This window comes from Candoia aspera, chromosome 11, assembly GCF_035149785.1.
Source record: "Candoia aspera isolate rCanAsp1 chromosome 11, rCanAsp1.hap2, whole genome shotgun sequence".
NCBI lineage: Eukaryota > Metazoa > Chordata > Lepidosauria > Squamata > Boidae > Candoia > Candoia aspera.
This window is the reverse complement of record NC_086163.1, coordinates 20,148,428-20,170,435: the sequence shown is the minus strand read 5'-3', so window position 1 is coordinate 20,170,435 and position 22,008 is coordinate 20,148,428. Positions and strand designations below refer to the sequence as shown.

At 39.7% G+C, this 22,008-nt stretch overlaps 1 protein-coding gene across 6 annotated transcripts in view; it reads right to left on the bottom strand.

Moving 5' to 3' along the window:
* The window catches only part of FTO (FTO alpha-ketoglutarate dependent dioxygenase), a 189,915-nt gene that overhangs the window by 90,812 nt on the left and 77,095 nt on the right, over window positions 1-22,008 (bottom strand). For 5 of the 6 annotated variants that reach the window (XM_063312839.1, XM_063312842.1, XM_063312838.1 and 2 more), the window contains one exon: window positions 15,388-15,509. The exons of the other annotated variant lie outside the window; for it this stretch is intronic. In XM_063312839.1, coding sequence (XP_063168909.1) covers window positions 15,388-15,509 — 122 coding nt within the window. The remainder of the gene's footprint in view (window positions 1-15,387; window positions 15,510-22,008) is intronic. 6 annotated transcript variants of the gene reach the window in all.

Below are 22,008 nucleotides of genomic sequence, written 5' to 3'. Positions count from 1 at the left end.
TGCACACTCTTATAAAATAGGTGCATTCAGAATAAAATAGCCTTCTCTCTTGAGTCAATGACCTTGCATTTTATCTTATTTCCACAGTTGCACAAACAGGTACTTTTGTGGGGTCTTAATATACCTCTGTTGTAAGTCAAGGTCACTTGCCTGTCAGTTTTTTCCCCCTTGCATACAGGAATTTAAGAAGCTGTGATTGGTAATAATTTCTCAGCTTATAAGAAGAGAGATAGCTGCCAGGAGTCATTTTTGATTGTGGTGGCATACAAATATGTTTAATAAATAAATAAATGTATACTGGATTTTCCACAAGGGACAATGGTACTTTGCAACCTACTGTATTTCTGCACTAAAACACATCCGTTTGTACTAGGTCCGAATGAGTGGCTTGGAGGCACCCAATGCCACAGCATTTTTGCAACAAAACAAGCATGGGACCTAAGTCACATAGAGATGGGGGGGCAGATGGAAAATCAAGTTGTATAAAAAGAAGATAAGGGTAAGAACAAAAAGAAGTGCTAGGCAAAGCAAGTTGCCATGTCCTCTGATGAGAGCAACCAAGCAATAACCACAGTTTGGAGGGAGGGAGGGAGGGAGGGAGGGAGTATATTGACCTCATTGAAATGCATGAGTGATTTAGGAAATACTTTGGGGTAGATTGGGATCATTTATTTGTTTAAGACATTTGAATATATTGTCATTCATTGCAGTTTTCATTGACCCTGTAATATTTTATATTTGTGTCTCAGTTTTATTTTCAATGGCAGAAAGAATGAATTAGAAATGGACAACCTGTTTTTACTATTAATTTCAAAGGCATCTGATGAACAGCAACAGTGGCTTCAATCCAGATAGAGGTAGTCCTCAGTTTACAACAGTTTGTTTAATGACAGTCCAAAGTTATGACTTCCGAGCATCGCAAAACATTATACACACCCTGCAGTCACATGATCACATTTCGGGCACTTGGCAATCTGCTCACCTTTACGGCCAGTTGAAGCATACCACTGTCACGTGAACGCATTTTGCAACTTTTTTGCCATTTTCTGGCAAAAAATGCCCATTGGGGAAGCTGGATTTGCCTAACAATCACGGTGATTCACTTAACGACTCCTATAAAGATGGTCATAAAATTGGGTCTGGTCATGTGGTGACTCGACTTACAACCACAACGATTTATGATGGAAGTTCCAGGCCCAATTGTGGTCGTAAGTCAAGGACTACCTGTAAAGTCTGTTGCAATACTGAAACCAGTAGAAAGATCATAATGACTATCGTAAGTATGGTGCATTCAATTACTAGCACCTTCATTGTACAGTGGAAACAACAAGAACCACCCAAGGCAGTTACAGTGTCCCATTAAAATCCCTAGTCAATTCAACAGATTTCATTCTGAAATCTACTTACCTAGCAGCTGAATACCCCAAAGGAAGTGGGAGTAGATCTGTATTGACCGTCTGGAAGACTATAAATAACCCACACTGGAATGAAGTCCACTATATCTCGGGGTAATTTTTGTCATTATTTTTCGTCTTCACTTTTATCCGTACTATGACCTCATCCATCACAATCACCTTGGGTTGGATAAGGTCTCAAATTAAACTTCAAAATACATTAATGCTACTTACACAGCAATATGATGATGTGGAATCATGATGGAGATGGGGGGGGGTGGAATATATTTTTCTAACCAGCATGAATGTATTTAGCATTTGTTCCTTCTCTCCTTCCTTGCTGATGGGAGGGTGGAAAAAGCAAACATCATAGCCATTCTCAGGTTTATAGTCCGTGAATCTATAAATAAGATCCTATGAAAATAAAACTTAGACCATAGGAAAATGGATGTTCTCTGAGGGCCTGGAATTCTTTCTATAAAGGCAAATTCCCAAATGTATTTTTGACCTGATACTGACCCTATCTCGAAAATGAAGTTTTCTTCCTGGATTGTTGATGCAACAGAATACAGAATACAACAGGGCTTTTGAAACTAATTCCTCCTTGATCTATTATTTCTCTCTTTCTCTTTTTCTTCCTTTTTTATTATATACCCTTGAATGTAGACTTCACTGAAATAAATAAATCCTATTTTATATGTACCAAAAAACTAGATTTTAATACTGCTTTTTAAGCTAGCAAAATGTAATATTTTGCCCCCAACATAACGTAGAATGTTCCTGTGCCATGTGGACTGGGTGTAAAACAGGCATCCTAGATTACAACAGTTACAAAAAGAAAACTAATTTGTGCTGTGTTTTAGTCAGCGTGTTTTCGAAACGGATTTGCCATTGGCTCTGTGCTGGCTACCTAACGCAATAAAGTACTGTACGTTGTCCACAGTAAAATGCAAAATAGGAGTAGTAACAACACTTCAGTCATGGAGAAATGGGTAACCTAAAGTATTTAAGATTATAACTGGATATATTGGATAAAGTTAAGTTTCAAATTTCACAAGCATGTATGGATTTTGTTATATTAACCTTAAGCTGATGAATCATTTTACATATATGCCATTTTGTTCAATTAGAATGCATATTTTCTTGTTGGAAATATACACTGCTATATGTTTAAATTTAGGATGAAAGAACAGGGGATATTACCTCTAGGGCAGTGTTTCTCAACCTTGGCAACGTTAAGATGTGTGGACTTAAACTCCCAGAATTCCCCAGCCTGCACACTGGCTCAGGAATTCTGGGAGTTGAAGTCCACACATCTTAAAGTTCCCAAGATGAGAAACACTGCTCTAGGGTAACTTTCCTTCTTCAGAAAAATCTGTCCTCTGATTTTGAGGGTTTTGAGGATAGGGATCCTGGGACTAAAAATGTGGCATATAAATAAATATTTTCATAAAAGTTATGCTATATTTTGAAAGCCAGCATGGTATGGTAGTTAAGGAAGTGGACTAAGAGCTGGGAAACCCAGCTTCTAGGCCCTTCTTAGGCATGGAAGGAGATACTGGGCCAGTTATTCTGTCTCAGCACAAATCAGTGCCACCCTCTCCAGCAAGCTGGCTGAAAAACAAAATCCCTCAATTCAACATGCCCTGATAATCTCGCTGTGCAAAACATGTCTACCCTGCAACAACTAGGAGAAAACTGGGAACCATAATTATGCTGTTATTTTATTAACTTGAATTTTGTCAAAATTATAAAAATACCTTGTTTATTCCTCTATTTATGAAATTGGTCATACTGTTTCTCTTTGAAACTACTGCATGTTTTTGCAAAATCTAGAATGGCAACCCATGGCACTGGAAAACACAAGCAAACCAACCTTGCACACCTGGAAAAGAGACACATCTGGCTCAAATTTCTTGCACGGTCTAACCCAGGAAACAAGGGATAAAAACCCTTTTTTATCCATCATATGAACCTACAAGAAGTTCATTTTCACTGTGAAACTTTGATTGCAGAATCCCTTAGCTTTGGATCTTCATCTCATCAAATGTGGACGTGGAGAAAAATAAACGAACAGATGCCCCTCTTCCTGTCAAACCAAATCCTCCCTGCAATTAAACCAACAATGATTTCACAGACCACTGAGTTGCTCCAGCAGTCAGTGCACATCTGTGTTTATGTTTACGGGGCTAATCATTCGTGTCCTGAAGACCTGTGGAGAAGCTCCATCCAGTCCTAGCCTTTTTCTCCACCTCCCATGCAAAACCAGTCACCAAACACACACCCTGTTAATTCTCTCTTTTTGTGTTTTGCAGTCGATGCCTGTAACCGTCAGGCCATGCTGAAGGAGAATCGGGAGGAGGAAAGAGAGGTCTCCATACCTGCCTACTTACACCAAGCTTCTGTAATGTAATGAACAGAGACAGCTTAGGGACCGTTCACCTGCCCCAGCCTGCCTTTTATAGCTCGGCAAGTAAAACCACAAGGGATCAGCAGAAGGTACTTGTCTGACAGGGCCAGGACAGGTTGGCTTCTCGGTGACAGCCCAGGCCTTGCCTCTTAAACCTGACCCACCATAATTCCTTCACAATGCAACAGCGAGGCAGCTGACAGTAGCAGCTGTACCTCCTAAGCGAGATGGATGGAATTTTCATAACTAGTTCCCCAAGTTGCATTTTACCTTCAAGATAATTTATGAGCTGCTTCAGAGCCTTGAAGAGACAATATGCTTGCCATAAAATTAACTGTACCAGTCTTGTAGGTTATAATTAACACTGGGAAGATAGCACCAACTGGGTGCAGCGCACAGTATAATTGATAGCAAAGCTGGAAATTAAAAGGGCACTAACAATATCATTACCATGCGCACCACTTGAGTGAAATCAGCATTTTCATCACAGCCCCTTTCCAATGTGCACGACTGTTATCGGGATGAGGGCGACCATCCTGCAGAGGAGGTATGCATGTTTGCTGGGAGGAGACATGCAGGTCAAACATGGCAACATCTAAACAGCTGGCAACAAGGACATTGCGGGTGAATAACAGACACCTCGACAAGTTTTGTATTGTCTTGAGAAATGGGTTCTTTTCAAGAGAAGGGAGATTTATTTATTTGTTTATCAGATTTTATCACCGCCCATCTCCCCCCTGCCCAAAGGAGGGACTCTGGGCAGTTTACAACAAACACAAAGTTTAAAATTCAATACCATTATAAATGCAATAAATATAAATATAAATAGACAATTAAAATATAAAATGTGATAAAATCCAGATAGCTAAAGATTGTATCTCAGTCCATGAGTATCAAGCCTCATGAGTAAGACTCATGTGGCGCAGAGTGGCGGGTGGCAGCATTGCAACCGAAACTCTCCCCGCAACCCGGGTCCGATCCCAGCGGAAACTGGATCCTCTCTCGGGCAGCCGGCTCAGGTCGACTCAGCCTTCCATCCTTCCGAGGCTGGTAAAATGAGCACCCAGCTGGGGACTGGGGAAGGCAATGGCAAACCACCCCGCTCTATAGTCTGCCAAGAAAACGTCGCGAAAGCGGCATCCCCCCAAAGGGTCAGACATGACTCGGCCCTTGCACAGGGGGCCTTTCACCACCTTTCACCAATTTAGAAGTAAATTCAAAGTATAGAGATAGAAATATAGTTTGGGGCATCAGTCTTGTCATCAAAAGAGTCCTTAAACTACAGACAATAATCCTTGGTCCAGGCCACTTAAGAAACCAGTTTGTCTACAATTCATCAGGAATCTTATACATTTGTCAGATGTGGTTACCTGCATTCCAGGCCAGTGCACAAAGGAGTGAGGAGACAGCCTACTATCAATTACCTTCTACATTTCACTGCAGCACCAGGAAGGAATCACAGCATTGCAGAGCTGGAAACAACTGTAAAGATCATCTAGTTCAACCCCTTGGAATCAGCAGGAAATCCAATCAAACTATCCTTGAGAAGTGGCCATCCAGCCTCCTTTTAAAAATCTCCAGAGATGGAGAACCCAAAACCTGCACACTGTTGGACAGATCTTACCACCAGGAAGTTTCTCCTTATATTTGTGATTTAGAGGGCCAAAAGCTATAGGGATTCCTGCCACACCTACTGCTGTTCTCCCCCACACACCAAAACAAACAAACAAACAAATAAAACCCAATGAAACACTTTTGCTGATCAAATGCTTGGATCCTAGTTTTATTTTGCAAATGAAAAACTCTTTATTTGCTCCACCTGCCCTTCCTTCTGTAAAGTCTTCCCTAACCTGCTGTCCTTCCAAAACAAAAATTCTGGAGGCTATACTTCCAAGCTTATCTGGAGGGCAGCAGAAGTTTCAACCAGCTCTGTTCAGCAAGGAGAATGAGAAGGCACAATGAGAGCTGCTGTTCAGCCATCTCTGGAGTGCTGAATATTGCCCTCCCTCTACCCGGTATAACAACTAGAGCCTAAAGCAGGGTTTCTCAACCAGGGATCCGTGGCACCCACAGGTTCTGCGAGAGGTCACTAGGGGTTCCCTGGGAGATCACAATTTATTTTAAAAAATATTTCAAATTTGGGAAACTTCACATTAAAGAGGTAAATTTTATTCTTGATTTTTAGTTTAATATCACTTTTCAAGCATCTATACAGGCCTACCCATGAAACAAAGATAATAATTTTGTAACTTGTGGCCTATCTTTGAGCCTGAATCTGCAGGGGGTCCCTGAGGCCTGAAAAATATTTCAAGGGTTCCTCCAGGGTCAAAAGGTTGAGAAAGGCTAGCCTCAAGAGCCTTTGAACGTTCCTTTTTTGGAGCTATCCAGACTGGTTGCAATTGGGTGCAGGCAACTGTGGCCTGTTCTTCCCACTGTTCTATCAAAGTTGCCTTTAAAAAATCCTAACCAGTGATTGTCTTCATACTGTAGTTAACAAGAGGAAAACAAATGGAAGTTAGTTTGTAATAAGTGGCCCATCCTTAGCTACCAATGATTAAAGTGTGTATGTGTGTGTGTGTGTGTGTGTGTGTGTGTGTGTGTGTTCACATGTATGAATGATGTGCATGTGCATATGTATGTGTGTGTGTATATATGTGTGTCCGTCCATCCATCCATCGGTATCTGTGTGTACACACACACCACCATACATACCCAAACACATACCCACACACACCCTAGACAAGATATTGGAAGACAACTTGATAATTGATGGAACAGTGTCACCTACAGGCAAAATAAGCAGTTAATAAACCGCCTCCATCCTCAAACACTTCCCCAAGCTGACAGCTGAATTTAGACTTTATCTATAACCTGGAAAATACATGGCAAAGGAAATGACTAAGATACACTGGGGACACCCTTGGTATAAAATAAAATTACAACTCTTCATGTGTGGTAAATTGTCTCCTTAAGATAAACACACAGTACAGTTAGCGATTAATCCATTATGGGGCGGACAAATTGCTAACCTTTCCTCTTGGGGGCATTTCTTCAAATCAACCTTGACCATGATGGTCAAAAATCATTCTGATTAAAGGTCTAACACAGCAGCTAAAGACAAATTTGGGGGCGTCAAAAGGACGCTTATCTTTCCTTACCATCAAGTAGCAAGCTTATAGAAGTAATAAGCTTTGTGAGAACGTTATCTGGAATTCTACCTCTTCAGAACCTTAAAAAAAAAAACCATTTATACCCAAACTTTCTTTTAAAGGAGCAAAATTCAAAAAAAGAAAAAAGGAAAAAAGAAAAAGAAGAAAACCTCAGCCAGCTAAGGAATATCTGATAACTAGGAATATTCATTCTTCTTAAATAGTCTCTCTAACCCTTCTAGCCCATAAGAAGTGTTGAATTTCTCCTTCCATAAATCCCTGTCTGGGTACAATTAATATTTTAAAAGAAAGTGGAATGGCATTCTTCAAAACATTCCTCATTGAAGTCATGGCTTTCCAGAAATTCCAAAGTGGTATTTTTAGAAAGCTCGCATTTCAATGTTAACTTTAGGAGACTACGTTTTTAGGAACACTGAAATAATTGCTTTAAAAGTAACACCTTAAGTGAAAGAAGAATCATGTCAAACCAGTTTGCATTGGAGATATCTTGGTCAGTACTTTGGGCGGGTTTTGTTTTTAGACAATATTGCCAGTGTTGACTCCTGGCAACTGCCTGGACTAGTCCCTGCACTTTTCTTGGCAAGATTTCAGAAGTGGTTTGCCATTGCCCTCCTCTTCCTAGAGCTGAGAGAGAATGACCGGCCCAGGGTCATCCAGCTGTCTTTGTGCCTAAGGTGGGACTAGAACTCACCGTCTCCCGGTTTCTAGTTCGGTGCCTTCACCATTACACCAAACTGGCTTTTTAGACAATATTGCTTATTCATTATTACGTTATGGGGAATGATCAGAGTGAAATTCTGAAACTGTCTTTACTACCACCAAATAACTAAACAAACACATACAGGTTCCTATATATCACTTAAATATAAATACAAGAAGGTACCTTCTTCAATCAGTCAATTCCATTAAATCTATGAAACAGATAAAGATCACAACTCTAAGAAACAAAAAAAAATGCAAAGTTCATTTGATATATGGTAGGAAAAATACTGAACACGAACAGTATGTATTCAAGGAAAAATGTCTGCTTCTGATTACTAACACCTTATTAAGTGACTTATCCCTCAATTTATGGAGTGATAAAGGCAGGTGAGATATTTTATAGGATCAGTTTCTGAATCCAAACACAAAAATTATCCTGTGCCATTCAAAAGTGTCAATGCAAAGGTTTCAATGCCTTGCTAAGCTGAGCCTATCTATATAAAAAATAACGCCAAATTTGGCATCCCTCTATTCACCTCAACACCATCAGCCTAGGACGTTAACTTGGTATTTGACTATCCAAGTCCACATAAGGAAAAGGGTTTGAATGGCCAACGTTCTGAATATTATCTGCTTTTACATGAATCTATCCAATTGCTGAGATTATCTTTGGAGGGCCTGTTACAAGGACCTGAACTACACAAATATGAAGCATCACACCGCACTTGATTAAACTCACTCTTAATAATTATCATTGACAACTGTGCCTTTCTCCTCCTTTGATCTAAGATACGGTGCTGGGCCCAAGAAACAAATCAGTTCATTTACAAGGTTTATCAAGCTTCTGATCATAAGGTACTTCCTGTAGAAAAATTTTCTGTAGAAAATTTAGAATTTTCTAAATTCTAAAGGGCAATTAGAAACCTTGAGAAATTGATTAAAAATAAACTCAGGCTATCTCCAACATTCTCCAAGTAGTTGTTCCTTGTAGTCCGTGATCATGCCAATCCATTTCTTGAAAACCAACAGGCAAGAATCAAGTCACACTTTGGGGGAAAAAAAAATCTTTTCTTTTCCAAGTGCCTGGTTTCCCTTTGGCAGACAAAGTTGTTTCTAAAAGGCATGATGACAACTGATACTAATGTGACTGTGTGCTTCAGCTGTCATGTGATGAAGCTAACACTCTGTCTCACAGGTTATAAATTTGTCAGACCCTGTGATTTATCAAGCTTCCGCCATCCTACATAGCTGGTAAGTCTAATAATTCTAATTCCCTGAACTTGGTGGGTCCCACTGGTAGGAGAAGCCAATGTCCCTGAGTTGCCAGAAAGACTAACCAGCTCTAACTACCTTTCATGTGATGTCATAACAAAGAAACAGGCTGAACAAATTTTGGATACTTGTTAGAAAGCAAAGAGGGAGCAGGCCATTGTAAAGAAGCTATGCTGATTTATTTCCAGATGGGCAACTTCAGAACTATGTCCAAAGCAAAGTACAATTTCAATGATGTTCATCTGATTCTGAGTATGCAGTCATGGCATTATGTTATGGAGATAAGCATAACCGTCCAGTTACTCAAAGCTGGCGAGGGCCAAGCACATTTTATCATCGGAGTCTACTTTTGATAGCATGAAATGAGAGAAACATCTAGCCATGACAGGCACAGACTTGTTTCAGCTCAAATTGCTCTTAATCAGGGGCTGGCTCGCATATCACACTAGGCAAGGAAAGAGCATGATGGTATCTTCATATCATACCCACCAGGTTCCTGGCCTTAGCTGACCATTCCTCCCTTCCTCCGTTGCATTTATTTATTTCTCTTAATGAGCCTGATACACTGTAGAATAAAACACCACCCTCTAGTAAACATATTGATTTATGTATCATAGTTCTGAGATATTAGACAGCATGTGGGGGTGGGGGCAGGAGGCTTAACTCACCTTCTGGCCAGGGGGTGATTTGTTACAGCCCATGTCCCTCATTAGGAAAAACAATTCTGATCCACTTTGTTTCAGTGGAAACAGGCTTCTGCACATGCATGGCCCATGTGCTGAAGCCCCTTTTAGCATCTGCATTGAAGGCGATTGGTTTGTTTAACCCAGAACCTTGAAGCTGAGCACCACTTTGATTCAGTGCTAAGTAAAACAGATGCCCATGACATTATTGAATTAATGCCCTGGAAATGTCACCTTAAATCACTAACAGAAATGATATATGCATCATTTGACATAGCTATAGAAAAACATGACTGTTAATTTAAATTTCTTCTCTCTTTCCGTTAACAACACTCTAAACAGCCACAACCAGGATTTCTGCCCATGTAGTGTGTAAGTGCATTTCTTTAACCAACTCACTGGCAAGGCATTTTCTTTTTCTTTCTATGGCACTGCTGTGAAGGGGATGGGGGGTGGGGTATCAATTATTTAAATAAATAAATAAATAAATACATACATACATACATACATACATGAAATAGATTTTGATCTTGGTGGTGAAAAATTGACCACAAGCTAATGAATCCAGTTGTAAGTTTTGTGTTTTGTTTTGTTTTAATCCAACACCCACCACACCTTTTTGTCTCCTCTCTGTCTCCTGCGTCACATGAACATTGCTTCTATGGACACCATTAAATCTTAATCTATTCCAGCTCTCCTTATGGGTCGTTGATTCTATACGTACCATGGTTCTTTTTAAATGCTTCCCTCTGGTCAAAGAGGAGAGAGAGTTGTCTTGAGCCAGATGGACTACTTCACACTTCATTTATCAAACCCAATAGTCTAGACCCCGCCTTCCATGCTTGCGCCTTGCAGTTAAACTTGCATACAATTTGGTAATAATTTTCATTATCAGTCCATGACCCTAAAAGCCAACAACTGTGCTCTTTTCTCTCCTTGCCCTGTTTTGCTTTTGCACGGCTGATTCGAAATTCACAGCCACTGGACTTCAGTTTTCTGACTCATCAAGTGTTAGGAGATGCGAGAAGCTGCCTTTACTTTTTGAGAAGAAAGATGACCCCTGGCAGGCTGAGGTCAAGAAGAGGTCAGTTTGAAGAGCTCAAGAAACTCTTTAACAGCTATAACAATCTGCCCATCAGACACTATATGGTTGAATAAACAAACCTCAGCCTTTAGAAACCTACCCTCCATATTAATTTATGTCAGCCACCATCTCTGTAGAACAGTTGGCTCTCTCTTTACTCAGCCCCTCCAAAAACTTGGTTTCCTCAAAATCCAGAAAAGAACAGCTGTGAAGGCATTATTCTCCTGCTGCATATCTAATTCTACCAACCCAACAAGATCTGGGAGTGGCCAGTGATATGTAACATTTTAGATACTGGGAGGACTGGGAGGACTGAACAGATTCAATTCAATCCTCAGTGGGATACCTTGGACCCCCCCCCCATCATCATCATCATCATCATCATCTATTAAATACTCCCAGGGACTTGAGTTTCTGGAATAAAGGTGGGATGGAAGTTACCAAAGTTAATCAATTAATGAAGAAAACAATTATATCACTGCATCATGATCTTTAGGCTAGGATAAAATTGGGTCAGTTGTGAGTGCCACCAAATGCAAAATAAAATAACAAACAGAAAATGGAAAGAGAAAATGCAATCAGTGTTTCCTTCAGGGGTATGCAACTTGAGCAATAACAAATGTCTATACTCCTCTGATTTAGAAAAAAACATATTGTTACTACTATTTGTGAAATGGTCTAAAATACAAAGTTTTCTCAGCTGCTGGAAACTCATTGGCTACCTTATTGACCTAAGACAGCAGACCTTGCTTGCGTATTTTGAAATTTATCTTTATAATATCTCCCCTGTCTGGCTTGAGCTAAGAATGTGGACACTCTGGAATTTCCCACACAAAGATACTACACAGACAATCAGGTGTGGTCTCTTGAATTATTGGAGGCTTTCACAATACAGGCGGGGTTATTTAAAAAAAAAAAGCATCATTACTATTAGGAGCTCTCCAAGGTACTGCCTGGACTTAATTCACTTGGACCTGAAATTCCAGAAATTCATAACCAGATCAGAGCAGCAAATCCATGGTTAGGGTATCTGGCAAAATTACAAGATTATTCCAAACTCCCCTTTATAAACATAAAGATTCAGACTTTTTTTCTTTTTCAGCTCTGATTTTCTCCCTACTTATTTACTCAACTATTTGCTTTATATTTCTTCAAGTTGCTTTCCCCATAACATGTCTTCTCTAATGTGCAGGATAAGGTAATTAAAGTCACCAGTATTTAACTTCCAAATACTGGGGGCAGGGGGGGTGGATTGAGAAAAAAATCTATTATCTCATCTAGCTGATCCCTTGATAGCTTGCTAAAAGTAAAATACTCTAACCTACTGCCTGGCCTTTGACAAGTGCTAATTATTTTCCATGGAAGCACATTTTTCTCATGTAATTCCAAAGTACACAACAGGCTGATCTCTAAAACTCAGGAGTGCTCTGCCAGAGATGCGCTGGGTGTTTTATAACTTTCACCACTTTGCGTGTGGGTGTTTATATTAGCACTGGAGCCTACCAACATCTCCTCAAACCTTTGATGAGGCAAAAGTACAGGGAAATCACAACAGGCTGTTTATGTGGATCCTATGGATGGAGCTCTTTAGGACAGGTCAGCAAGGAAGGAAACATCAAGTGGAGCCAAGGGAGGGAGGAACTGATCTCAGTTATTTAATACTCAGGAGGCACTGTCTTTTGAAGGCTTTCAAGGCACCAGCTCTTGAAATTTTCTTTCAGGTGTTTAGGTTTAATGAGGCCTGTGCTTTGTCTGCTGTTCTCCCTCCTTCTTCAACCTTCTCATTCCTCTCTTCTCCACCCTGATGCCTGCGAAATACTTAACATTTTTGTCCTAGAGGCTCAATTATGCCACTTGGCTCCAGCTTGGGAATAAATTGATAGCTTTAAGGGAGAAACCTTAAAGAAACAGTGAAACTAGAATTGTTCAAAGAGGGTTGTCATTCCCTTCCATTCAAAGAAAAAAAAATCCATATTTATTGCATATTTGCTCTGCTAAACTGAACGATTCAGTAAGTTAACCTTTGGTATGTCCCCTTCCCCCCACCAAACCGCACATATCCACAGTTTATGCACACTTAGCTGTGTGTCTGACTTCCTACCTGGGCAACCTCCAAATGTCTGGAGGTTGCCCCCAGACTTCCCCAGGCAGCATAGCCATTGGACAAGACTACTTATATCTAAAGATGAGCAAACATTTCTATTATATTTCTAACCTGCATTGTTCCATCTTAATAGCAGCCATTTGGAAGGTATTACCTGGTGTGGAGTAAAAAAGAATTTCAGATTCAAAGCCAACCTTGTACCTTGCTACTTTGGGATCGACTTCTCTTCCCAACAATCTTCCTTTGTCCCTTTCCTTTTGCACTGGTGAAATTTTTATTGTAAGAAAAAAAGCAAGGACTGTCCATGTATTATACATAGACCACACATATAACTAATAATGCACATATCTGTGCTATTCAAAAGAAAGCTCACCACAATACAAAACAGTTTTGCGGGGACACAACAGTGGTGTGTCTCATCCACCTCGTTTCCTCTAGGAACCAACAGATGTCTCCAGGAAGATCACAAAGCATGAAAATTATATTCAATGTAATATTACTTCTGAACGTCAATATTCCATCCAGTCATGATGAATAAATTGTTTCCTACTGCTTCATTCATTTCTTGCACACAGTCTTTCAAAAATCCAGTGGGAAAGAGGCATTTCTGTTATTTCCAGTCCATGCATCAAATGTAGAACTCTAGGCTTCCCATTCTAGAACTCTGGACACTGACCAGACATGGCTGCTTAGCTAGTCCATGTGCTTTCACCCATATCACGCTCTGGTTCTGCCAAGTTTTAGCTTTGGCATTGCCCTCTGATAGAATATAGTTTGTACATTTCATCTGAAGTAATGTGGACTTTAACTGAAAAAAAAAATATTCCCTAGACCTCAAACATAGGATACATTGCTTATCCCATAGACAATAGAAAGGCTGGCCACATCTGAACCACATCTGAACAACACAACTGATTAGCAGAACAAGCTTGTGGTTCTCAAAATTAAAAATAATGAAGATGAAGGGTAGAAGTTTACAAAGCATTTTGACTGCTATAGGCTGCAGAGTGCTTGATCACTGAAGGAACTAGGAATAGAAATAACTGCTTCCCTTTGCAGATACACCTCCACATTGCTAAAACAAATGCTAAGATTGTTGCAAGAATGTCATCTTCCCTGCGTTTGTATATACATGCCAGTGTGAGACGGTGGGTCAGCTTACATAATTGCTACAGAAATGCATGTAGATCCATCATGCTGAAACAATGTGTCATATCTGATCACTTTAACAGGTTTTTGAAGGATCTGGAGACAACTGAACATTATGTACAATGCTAAATTGGAGGTGGTGCTCCTGATATATGTTGCTGAAGCTGAACTTTTCAGTATTATAGGCTTATAAACTCTATCCATAAGTGATGTTAACTACATGATTTGTATTAATTCTACTTCTGCTTGCCTTGCCTTTATATCTGCAAAGCCTGGATGGGGCAACGGACTCTCTGATACATATTTGTATTGTTACAAAGAATGGAGCTCAAAGGAGCCTACTGACAACTCCAACTCTATGTGAAAGGTGAAGAAGGATACACAAAAAAAATCTTCTAGCAAACCATTAGGACAACTGAAATAGTACAAAAGCTGCAGTCCTTACACTTGAGTATAACAAACCAATTTGTAGCGTTTCAAATATACATAACGCACAACACCCCAACCATGCCATTTGTTAAGGGTTGTCCTAAGTATCTGAGATAATGACTATTATTCAAACAAAACGTAAGCCAAGGGCATATATCCAAGGGAAGCTACAGGAATCAGCCCCAGTGATCACAGCCATTGGCCCGAGATTGTCAACTGTCAACTAAGGCAGAAGACACCAGCCTGTCTACTCTGGCATGCATCCGATCCTCCTGGTTGTTGTCACAGCTGTAAATATCCAACCACTGGGACTGAAAATGCATTTTGTGGTCAGTCTGTGGTAAGCATTTCTTAATGGGATCAGAGATGCTGTGCTAATTCAGAGAACAGATGAGGCACACAAAAATGAATGTTCTACATCTCTCCAAATACCTGCACACCTTGACTGTATGTCAAGGTAAGAGATTTTGACCTAGGTAACTCCTTAACAAGTCATTTTTCGCCCATTCCATTGTGGGATTCTAGGTGTGTCTCTTAAACTGATTCCTTTAACAGAACTGATCAAGTACTGTACACTATTGGCTTTTTTTCATTCAAACAAATCAGGTTAACATGTAACTTGAATAGTTATTTCAGTAACTATTGAAGGCTTCTCATATGCCAGTTATTAGTGGGCCATTGATTCCAATGAGTAAAAAAAGAAAAAAGAAAAAGAAATCATTAAGGTGAGATGCAATAGGAGGGAAAAACAACCTGGGGAGGCTCAAGTGAAAATTAAAAAAGATCTCTGTGTGAGTCCCCTCTCTGGATTCTAAAGTGAGACGTGCTCAAAATAGAGAAAACTTGGCGTATATCTGATCACTTTAATTTCTAAAGAATTGCAGTGCAGAAGCTGCTGGAAACTGCCTTGTTTTTCCCATGTGATTTTCATTTCTTTAAAAAAAAATAAAAATGGACCTAGTGCGCTATCCTTCAATATCACTTTCTCACCTCATGAGCCATTCGTGGCGTAACGCTTGACGCTCAATAAGGAGGGGGAGAAGGCAGCTGATTTTTTCATTTCTTTGTTCCTCCATCTGTTCTTTTCGTAATTCATTGAGCAGTAGACTTGTCTTAAGGGGGGAGAGGAATTGGGGAGGGATTGCAGCAAAGAGAAAACAACATAAACATTATAAAACAAATAAATAGGAAACAAAGCATAAAATTAATTAAAAAGCCCATAAGCAAATAGGGACAGTAAATCAATGGCCCTTTTTATTACAGTTCTATGGCCTGCAAATCAATACAGTAAATGATGGGTCAGAAACGACCACCTCTGTTTGGTATTTAATCAAAGTACATGAAATGTTAAGGTAAAAATCTTAAAGCATCATCAAATTAGTATTGGGAATCCAGGTTTCATTTTCAACAGATGCAATTATTTGGTCCTTCTGATAAAAACAAAAGACAGCTCAGAATATTTGTAATGCAGTTTTCTACAGATACTTTTTAAGCCTCCCACTCCATTCTCTTCCAGCATTGTCTATAAAATGAACTATTCCACCAAACAGTACTAACATGGAGAAAGTACAAATGCTAAAAATACACACATTTCCCCTTTTGGAATAAGATGTTGCTTATTCTGCAAACGGTGGTTAAGTAAACCAGGACTTAGTGTGATGAGGTCAGAACTGCAGCCTAAGTGAATAAAGAATAAAAGAGCTTCCAATGTTCAATTCTCATTTTAAAACCTGACTTAAACAAAGGTTAGAAGGTGAAAAGAAATGTCCTGACAGGCTGAGGTCAAGGGTTCAAGAAATGTGGTCAAAGATGTTATCAACCTGGAAAGCCATTTCCTCAAATCAACATGAATTTTTCTAAATTTATTTTATAAAGAAAAACTGATCAATCAAAACCTTGACTGGTGCGCCTCATCTCTCTAAAAAATATTGGGAAGATGTTCTTTTGAACAACGGGCCTCTTATCAAAGAAAGGTCAACTCTGGGTTTTTCATTCATTTAATGATCTTAATGACAGATAATTGTCCACAGAAACCCTGTTTTACCCAATGCTGAGTGAAGCCTTCAGCTTCAGTCCAGGGTCTCCTTCTTCCTAAGCAGGGCATGTCTAGGACACAGGGGCACTAGAACAAACAAACAAGGCATGTAGGTCTGTCTTATCTCATCAGTCGCTCAACAGAGAATTTTTTGGAGGGTGCTAATGTTTAGGATATGTTGAAGGCTATCTTCCCCCACTCCTTTCCTTGGTGAAAACACATCCTGAACGGGCCCAGTGAGAAAGATAACAAATGACAACATCAATAACTCCACACCACAAAGAAACTCTAGACTCCTGGTAAGGCCATGGTGGTATACCTTCCCTCAAAATGGTGCTGTGATTTATGCTGCATCGTGCATGAATACTCCCCATTGCTAACACCAAATTGGCAAAAGGGCCTGTTCTGCTTTAGCACTTAATTTTGTCAACAAATAAGGTTTTCATCAGGAGATCTAATGTACTTTCCAGACTTTCCAAAGAGATTAACAAGGATCAGCTTCTGAGCTCTTGCTAAGCTCTTGTTGCTTCAAGGAAAAGAGGCTGATGGCCCAAATAAATAGACAGTGAAGATGAAGGAGGGAACTTGACTTCATAAGCAGCAAAGTCTCCCTCTTCCAGCTTCTGCTAATCATCCAATTTATAATAGTCTTTTTGGTTGTTTTTGTAAGCATGGGAACTGAGAGCTACACTGTTGACAAGAGATGGTGCCAGCTAAAAGCAGGAATAAATGTGGAATCCAAGCGATGTAGACGTTGAGTAGCCTTGACTAAAATTTTTCAGTGGTAGCCTACATACCCCATTCCTTCCACTGATGTGAGTACTCTGTGTCTGTCCCATGGCAGATTAAGGGACCCTGTTCACAGCACTAGGGTGGAAGCCACTGGTATGTTTTAAGTTATCGTGCCTGATTTTGGACCCATGACACAAAATGGTGGCCCTATTTTTTAATCATTATTGCACCATGCTTGATATCTAAATTTCATTCAACAACTGTAGTGGAAGTTCTTCTTTTTTCTTTCCTTCCCCGACGGCTGCTGAAAAATGGCTGCATGCTTGTGGAGGAAAGCGAAAGGATGAAGGAGGAAAGGGAGGAGGAAAGGGAGGGGGGGTTGGTCCTGTTTATAGAAGCCAGCTGTTGCGACATTGGCGCCAGCAGCATCTCATTGTGCTATTTTATGCCGGCAACCCCTTGCCTTCCCCACTGTTAGCCCAGCACAGGTATAACTAACATGTCAGACTTCAGTGCTTCGAAGAGCACTCGACGGATTCGGTTAGATGATTAATTGCTGAAGACATGGCTGACCATATGGAACATAGAAAGCATCAAGTAATTCATACTTCTGTATATGATCATTCTGGCCCCCGTTGTTTTAAGGTACAGGAAAGAGCTAGTGTAGCACAGACCTGGTGTCTTGGTCTTGACAGCCCATTAAGAGATCTCAAAGCACCTAGTTGAAGTTACGCCGTTGGCTTTTCAATAGCAGCCCAATAAAACAGGAGCAACGCTTTCCCAGCGAGTCTTAAATCTTTCACATGCAGTACATTAACCACTGCTGCTAAAAAACGGCTTTCTTACGATAGGAAATGGGATGTGATTTCTAGCCTCTCCATATTTAACAAAAGCCATTTTTTGACCTTTGCAGGATTTACAAAATTGTTGCTCTGGGCTCCTGCCCCCACAACTCCCTTCTTCTTCTTGCCCTGCAATTTTCCAGGTTCCTTGCTGCACTGAGCTTCACATGGATGACTTTAAAACTCAGCATAATCTACTTCAGCTAGTTGGGCTATGCAGTCAATACAAAGACGACAGACTCCGGGGAACTCAGAGGTGAGATTATTATTAAGCGTTTTTCCTTTCTGGAGTCAGAGAAATCCCAGCGACAGCTAAAAACCTTACATTTAAAATACCTATGAAGCACATAAAAATAAAAGGAGGGACAGGTATGGAATGAAAAATAGGAAGGTCAATATTTCCATCTAGCAGTCAAGGGGATATATTACTCAGTTTTGTTAGAGAAATAAGAAATACTTATTTTAAGGGTGGTTTTCTCCTAGATTTATTCTCAGGACTACAATGGTTCAGCTATCCTTGAGGGAAAATACTTTACTAATCTCTCATTTTGGATCAAATTCACACTAGGTGTGATTTAAAGAAAAGAAATAGTAATTCTATGTAGATGCATTTGACTTGAGTGTCTATAGAGGGCAGAAAGGTCAAAAAAGACAAGATGGTAGCTTGACCATGTGATTTGAAGCTCTGCTCCTTTTTATATGCAATACAGATGCCCCTGCATTTGACAACAGCCCCATTTTAATGTGTGTACTTAAGAGAGGAGGGAGCTCAGTTTACACATTGTACTAAGACATGGTTTAACCATGGTTTAGTGAATACCATTTGAATTCCACTCACTACACCTGGTGTCTAGCAGAAGGTTTAAACCTTGGAGTGAAAAAGAAAAATTCTACAACCAGAAAAAGAGTTGGGAAGGGAGGGAGGGAAGGGCAACATGTCGGTCAGATTCTGAAACAAGAAAAAAATATTTTTCTCTTTTAAACGAAGTATTGCTGATATCCATTTACAGCATTTAAATGAAGAAAGAATACTGTCTCCTTTCCAACAACTTAAAACAACAGTGCTAAAAAATTAACCCCTTCAAATTCTTTTTTGCAGCATTTGACATATGCTGGCAGAAACATACTTGCTGACACATTTCTGTATCCAATATATATATTTATATTTATATTTCAGTTAGGAAGACTTGAATGTTTATTTTATTTTTAAAAGTTGCTATTACTCCTGCTTTCCATGGAAACCTGTTTATTTATTGAACTTGTCATCATATGACTCTCTCAACAGTTTACAAACAATAAGTGAAATTTAAGGTGGGGAATCCCATTGTCAAAAGGTGGGAATTTCCATTGCTGATGAATGATGACCCAACCAAAATAAGACATCAAGGCAAATGGGAAAACCTACAAATATTCACCTCTTTGAACTCTTCAATGAGGAAAAAAAAAATTCTTCAGGCTATATATCAGGAAAAGGTGGGGAAAATAAATAGAAATTTTTAGTCCTTTCAAAAAATGCAAACAATAAAACCACTGGAATCTTCCCTTAAAAAAATACTGGCCTGCGAAAAATGGCAAAATAACAAAAGCCATTTGTTATTATTAAAAGCCATTAAGCAAAGGTCCCTCCAGAAACAAAATGAGGATAAGGGAATCCAGAAATAATTATTGGGAATCCTAGTTTCCAGCATATATATAGTACAACGATTAAGTCTAAACCTCAGCAAATAAGGAATACCTTTCTTGTAAGATACTTCACATTTGGGATTAGCCCAGCTCCATTCCTTTTTGACCTACCCTTGTTGGTGGGAAAGTTCTGAAGAGGAAATACAGTCTCATTTGACCAATTATAGTACATATCAAGGGGAGGCAACTGTTTTCAGCCACATTTTGAGTACTGGGAGCTAGCACCACCATCACAACGTATGTATGTATGTATGTATGTATGTATGTATGTATGTATTTATTATTTGAATTTCTATCACCGCCCATCTCCCCCCAGAAAGGGGGACTCTGGGCGGTTTACAATAAAATGATCCTTTTAAAAGCATCAACATATAAAATTACAAAATGAACAACTAAGACACTAAAATAATAAATATAAATATTTATTTAATTTATTGCCACTGAAGGGTCTTCTCCAGTCACAAGTTGGTTGCCATGGTAGTTTATCCATTCTCATTCACCAGAAGACATTGGTAAGATGTCTCCATCCCACCCTCCAGGATGACAGCAACCCCTCCCACCAGCTTACCTTAGTCTTCTTTTTTATGAGCAGATGGGCAGAACCCATACACCATTTTAATTTTCCAAGAATGTCCTAGCTGATCTTGGCTGATCTTGAAAAACTAAGCAGAGTTGGCCTTGTTGAGTAGTTGGATGAGAGACTACTGGTAAGTGCAAGGGCATAGACTAGACTAGGAACTGGAAAAAGGCAATAGCAAACCATTTCTTATTTCTTCGGATAACAGCATTTTCTGTTATCCAAAAAACTTAACGAACCCATGAAGAACCCAGGATTAAGCTTTACTTGAAAGAAACGTTATCATCAAGATAACATCAGAGGCTACCACTTTGCTTTCCAACATGCCAACTCCCTAGTGTTATTTTCAATAAACTTAGATATGGCTGGAAACCTGGCAGATACCAAGAAGGTGGCCATGAGCATCACTCTGCCTTAGTCACATCATAAAATAACTATAATGCTAAGCCTAATTCATGAGACTTTGTGTGTGTGTGTGTGTGCATGCACCTTCAAGTCAGTTTTTGACTCCCATCGACTGGCTAGACAAGTCCCTGTAGTTTTTCTTGGCAAGATTTTTTGGAAGTGGTTTGCCATTGTCTCCTTCTTCCTAGGGCTGAGAGAGAGTGACTGGCCCAAGGTCACTCAGCTGGCTTTGTGCCTATGGTGGGACTAGAACTCCCAGTCTCCAGGTTTGTAGCCTGGTGCCTTAACCACTATACCACACTGACTCTCCAATTCATGAGACTACATGACCATCACTTAATGGGGAGGGGAAGGGGTGAGACAGAAATTAAAAGAAGAAGCAGAACACTGCTTTTTCTCTACATTTCCTAAGTCCCCAGTTTTTTAGAAGCAAAACCGCATGCAGAGGGAAGCTAGGGAACTGGTAAGTTCACCCATGCAAATATATCTGCAATTAAGTAAACGAAGATGAATAGTGATCAAGATTTTGTTGCTGTTGTTGTTGTTCTCCTCCTGATTAATGCCATTTCGGGAAAGGGGTGGTGGGAAGGAAACGCCATAAACCAAATTGGCTTTTGGTGTGAATCCTTACTGAAGTGTAACTTACAGTTTTCAGAGCCATGTTCTGCTTTGATAAGCATATATTATTGCCTCATCTTCTAGAGATAATAGCTTCCTTTGCCATTCTGTGTATATTTATATGTTCGAATTACACAGAGGAACAATTGCAAAGCGAAGCTTTCATAGAAATACAGAGGGCATATCCCGCAGCTGGGCTTGCTAAGCATGAACGAATATGTCTTGCAGAAGAGATACTTGAAACGCATCAAAAAGTTCAATATTTTTAAAAGAAACCCCCTAAACTCTATTTTCATATTTATGCTATTAAATAAGCAAGGACAAGTATACAAAAGAAAAAAGAAACCCACATTAGGGAGAGGGAAAAGCATTTTAAACAATGATTCTGGAAATGTACAACGGCACTGTGTCAGAAAGAGAAAGAAAGAGAAACTGTAACAGTAATCAACATAGTCCAGGAGGTCTCAAAAGAAATGGTGTGGTCCATCAAGGCCTGCAGTTAGAGTCTAAAAGAGAACAAACAGCCAAAAATTCATGATTCAGACCTACATTCATAGTTTGCACTAACCCATGCTTTAGAGGAGCATTAGAACTGCTTCCTGGATCCATCATCACCAAACTTTACACAGACTGAAATGTCATATCATAGGCTGAATTCATCTACACCTTTGTTGTCAACATCTGCATTTGCAATCTGGAAACAGAATTCATCAAACTTA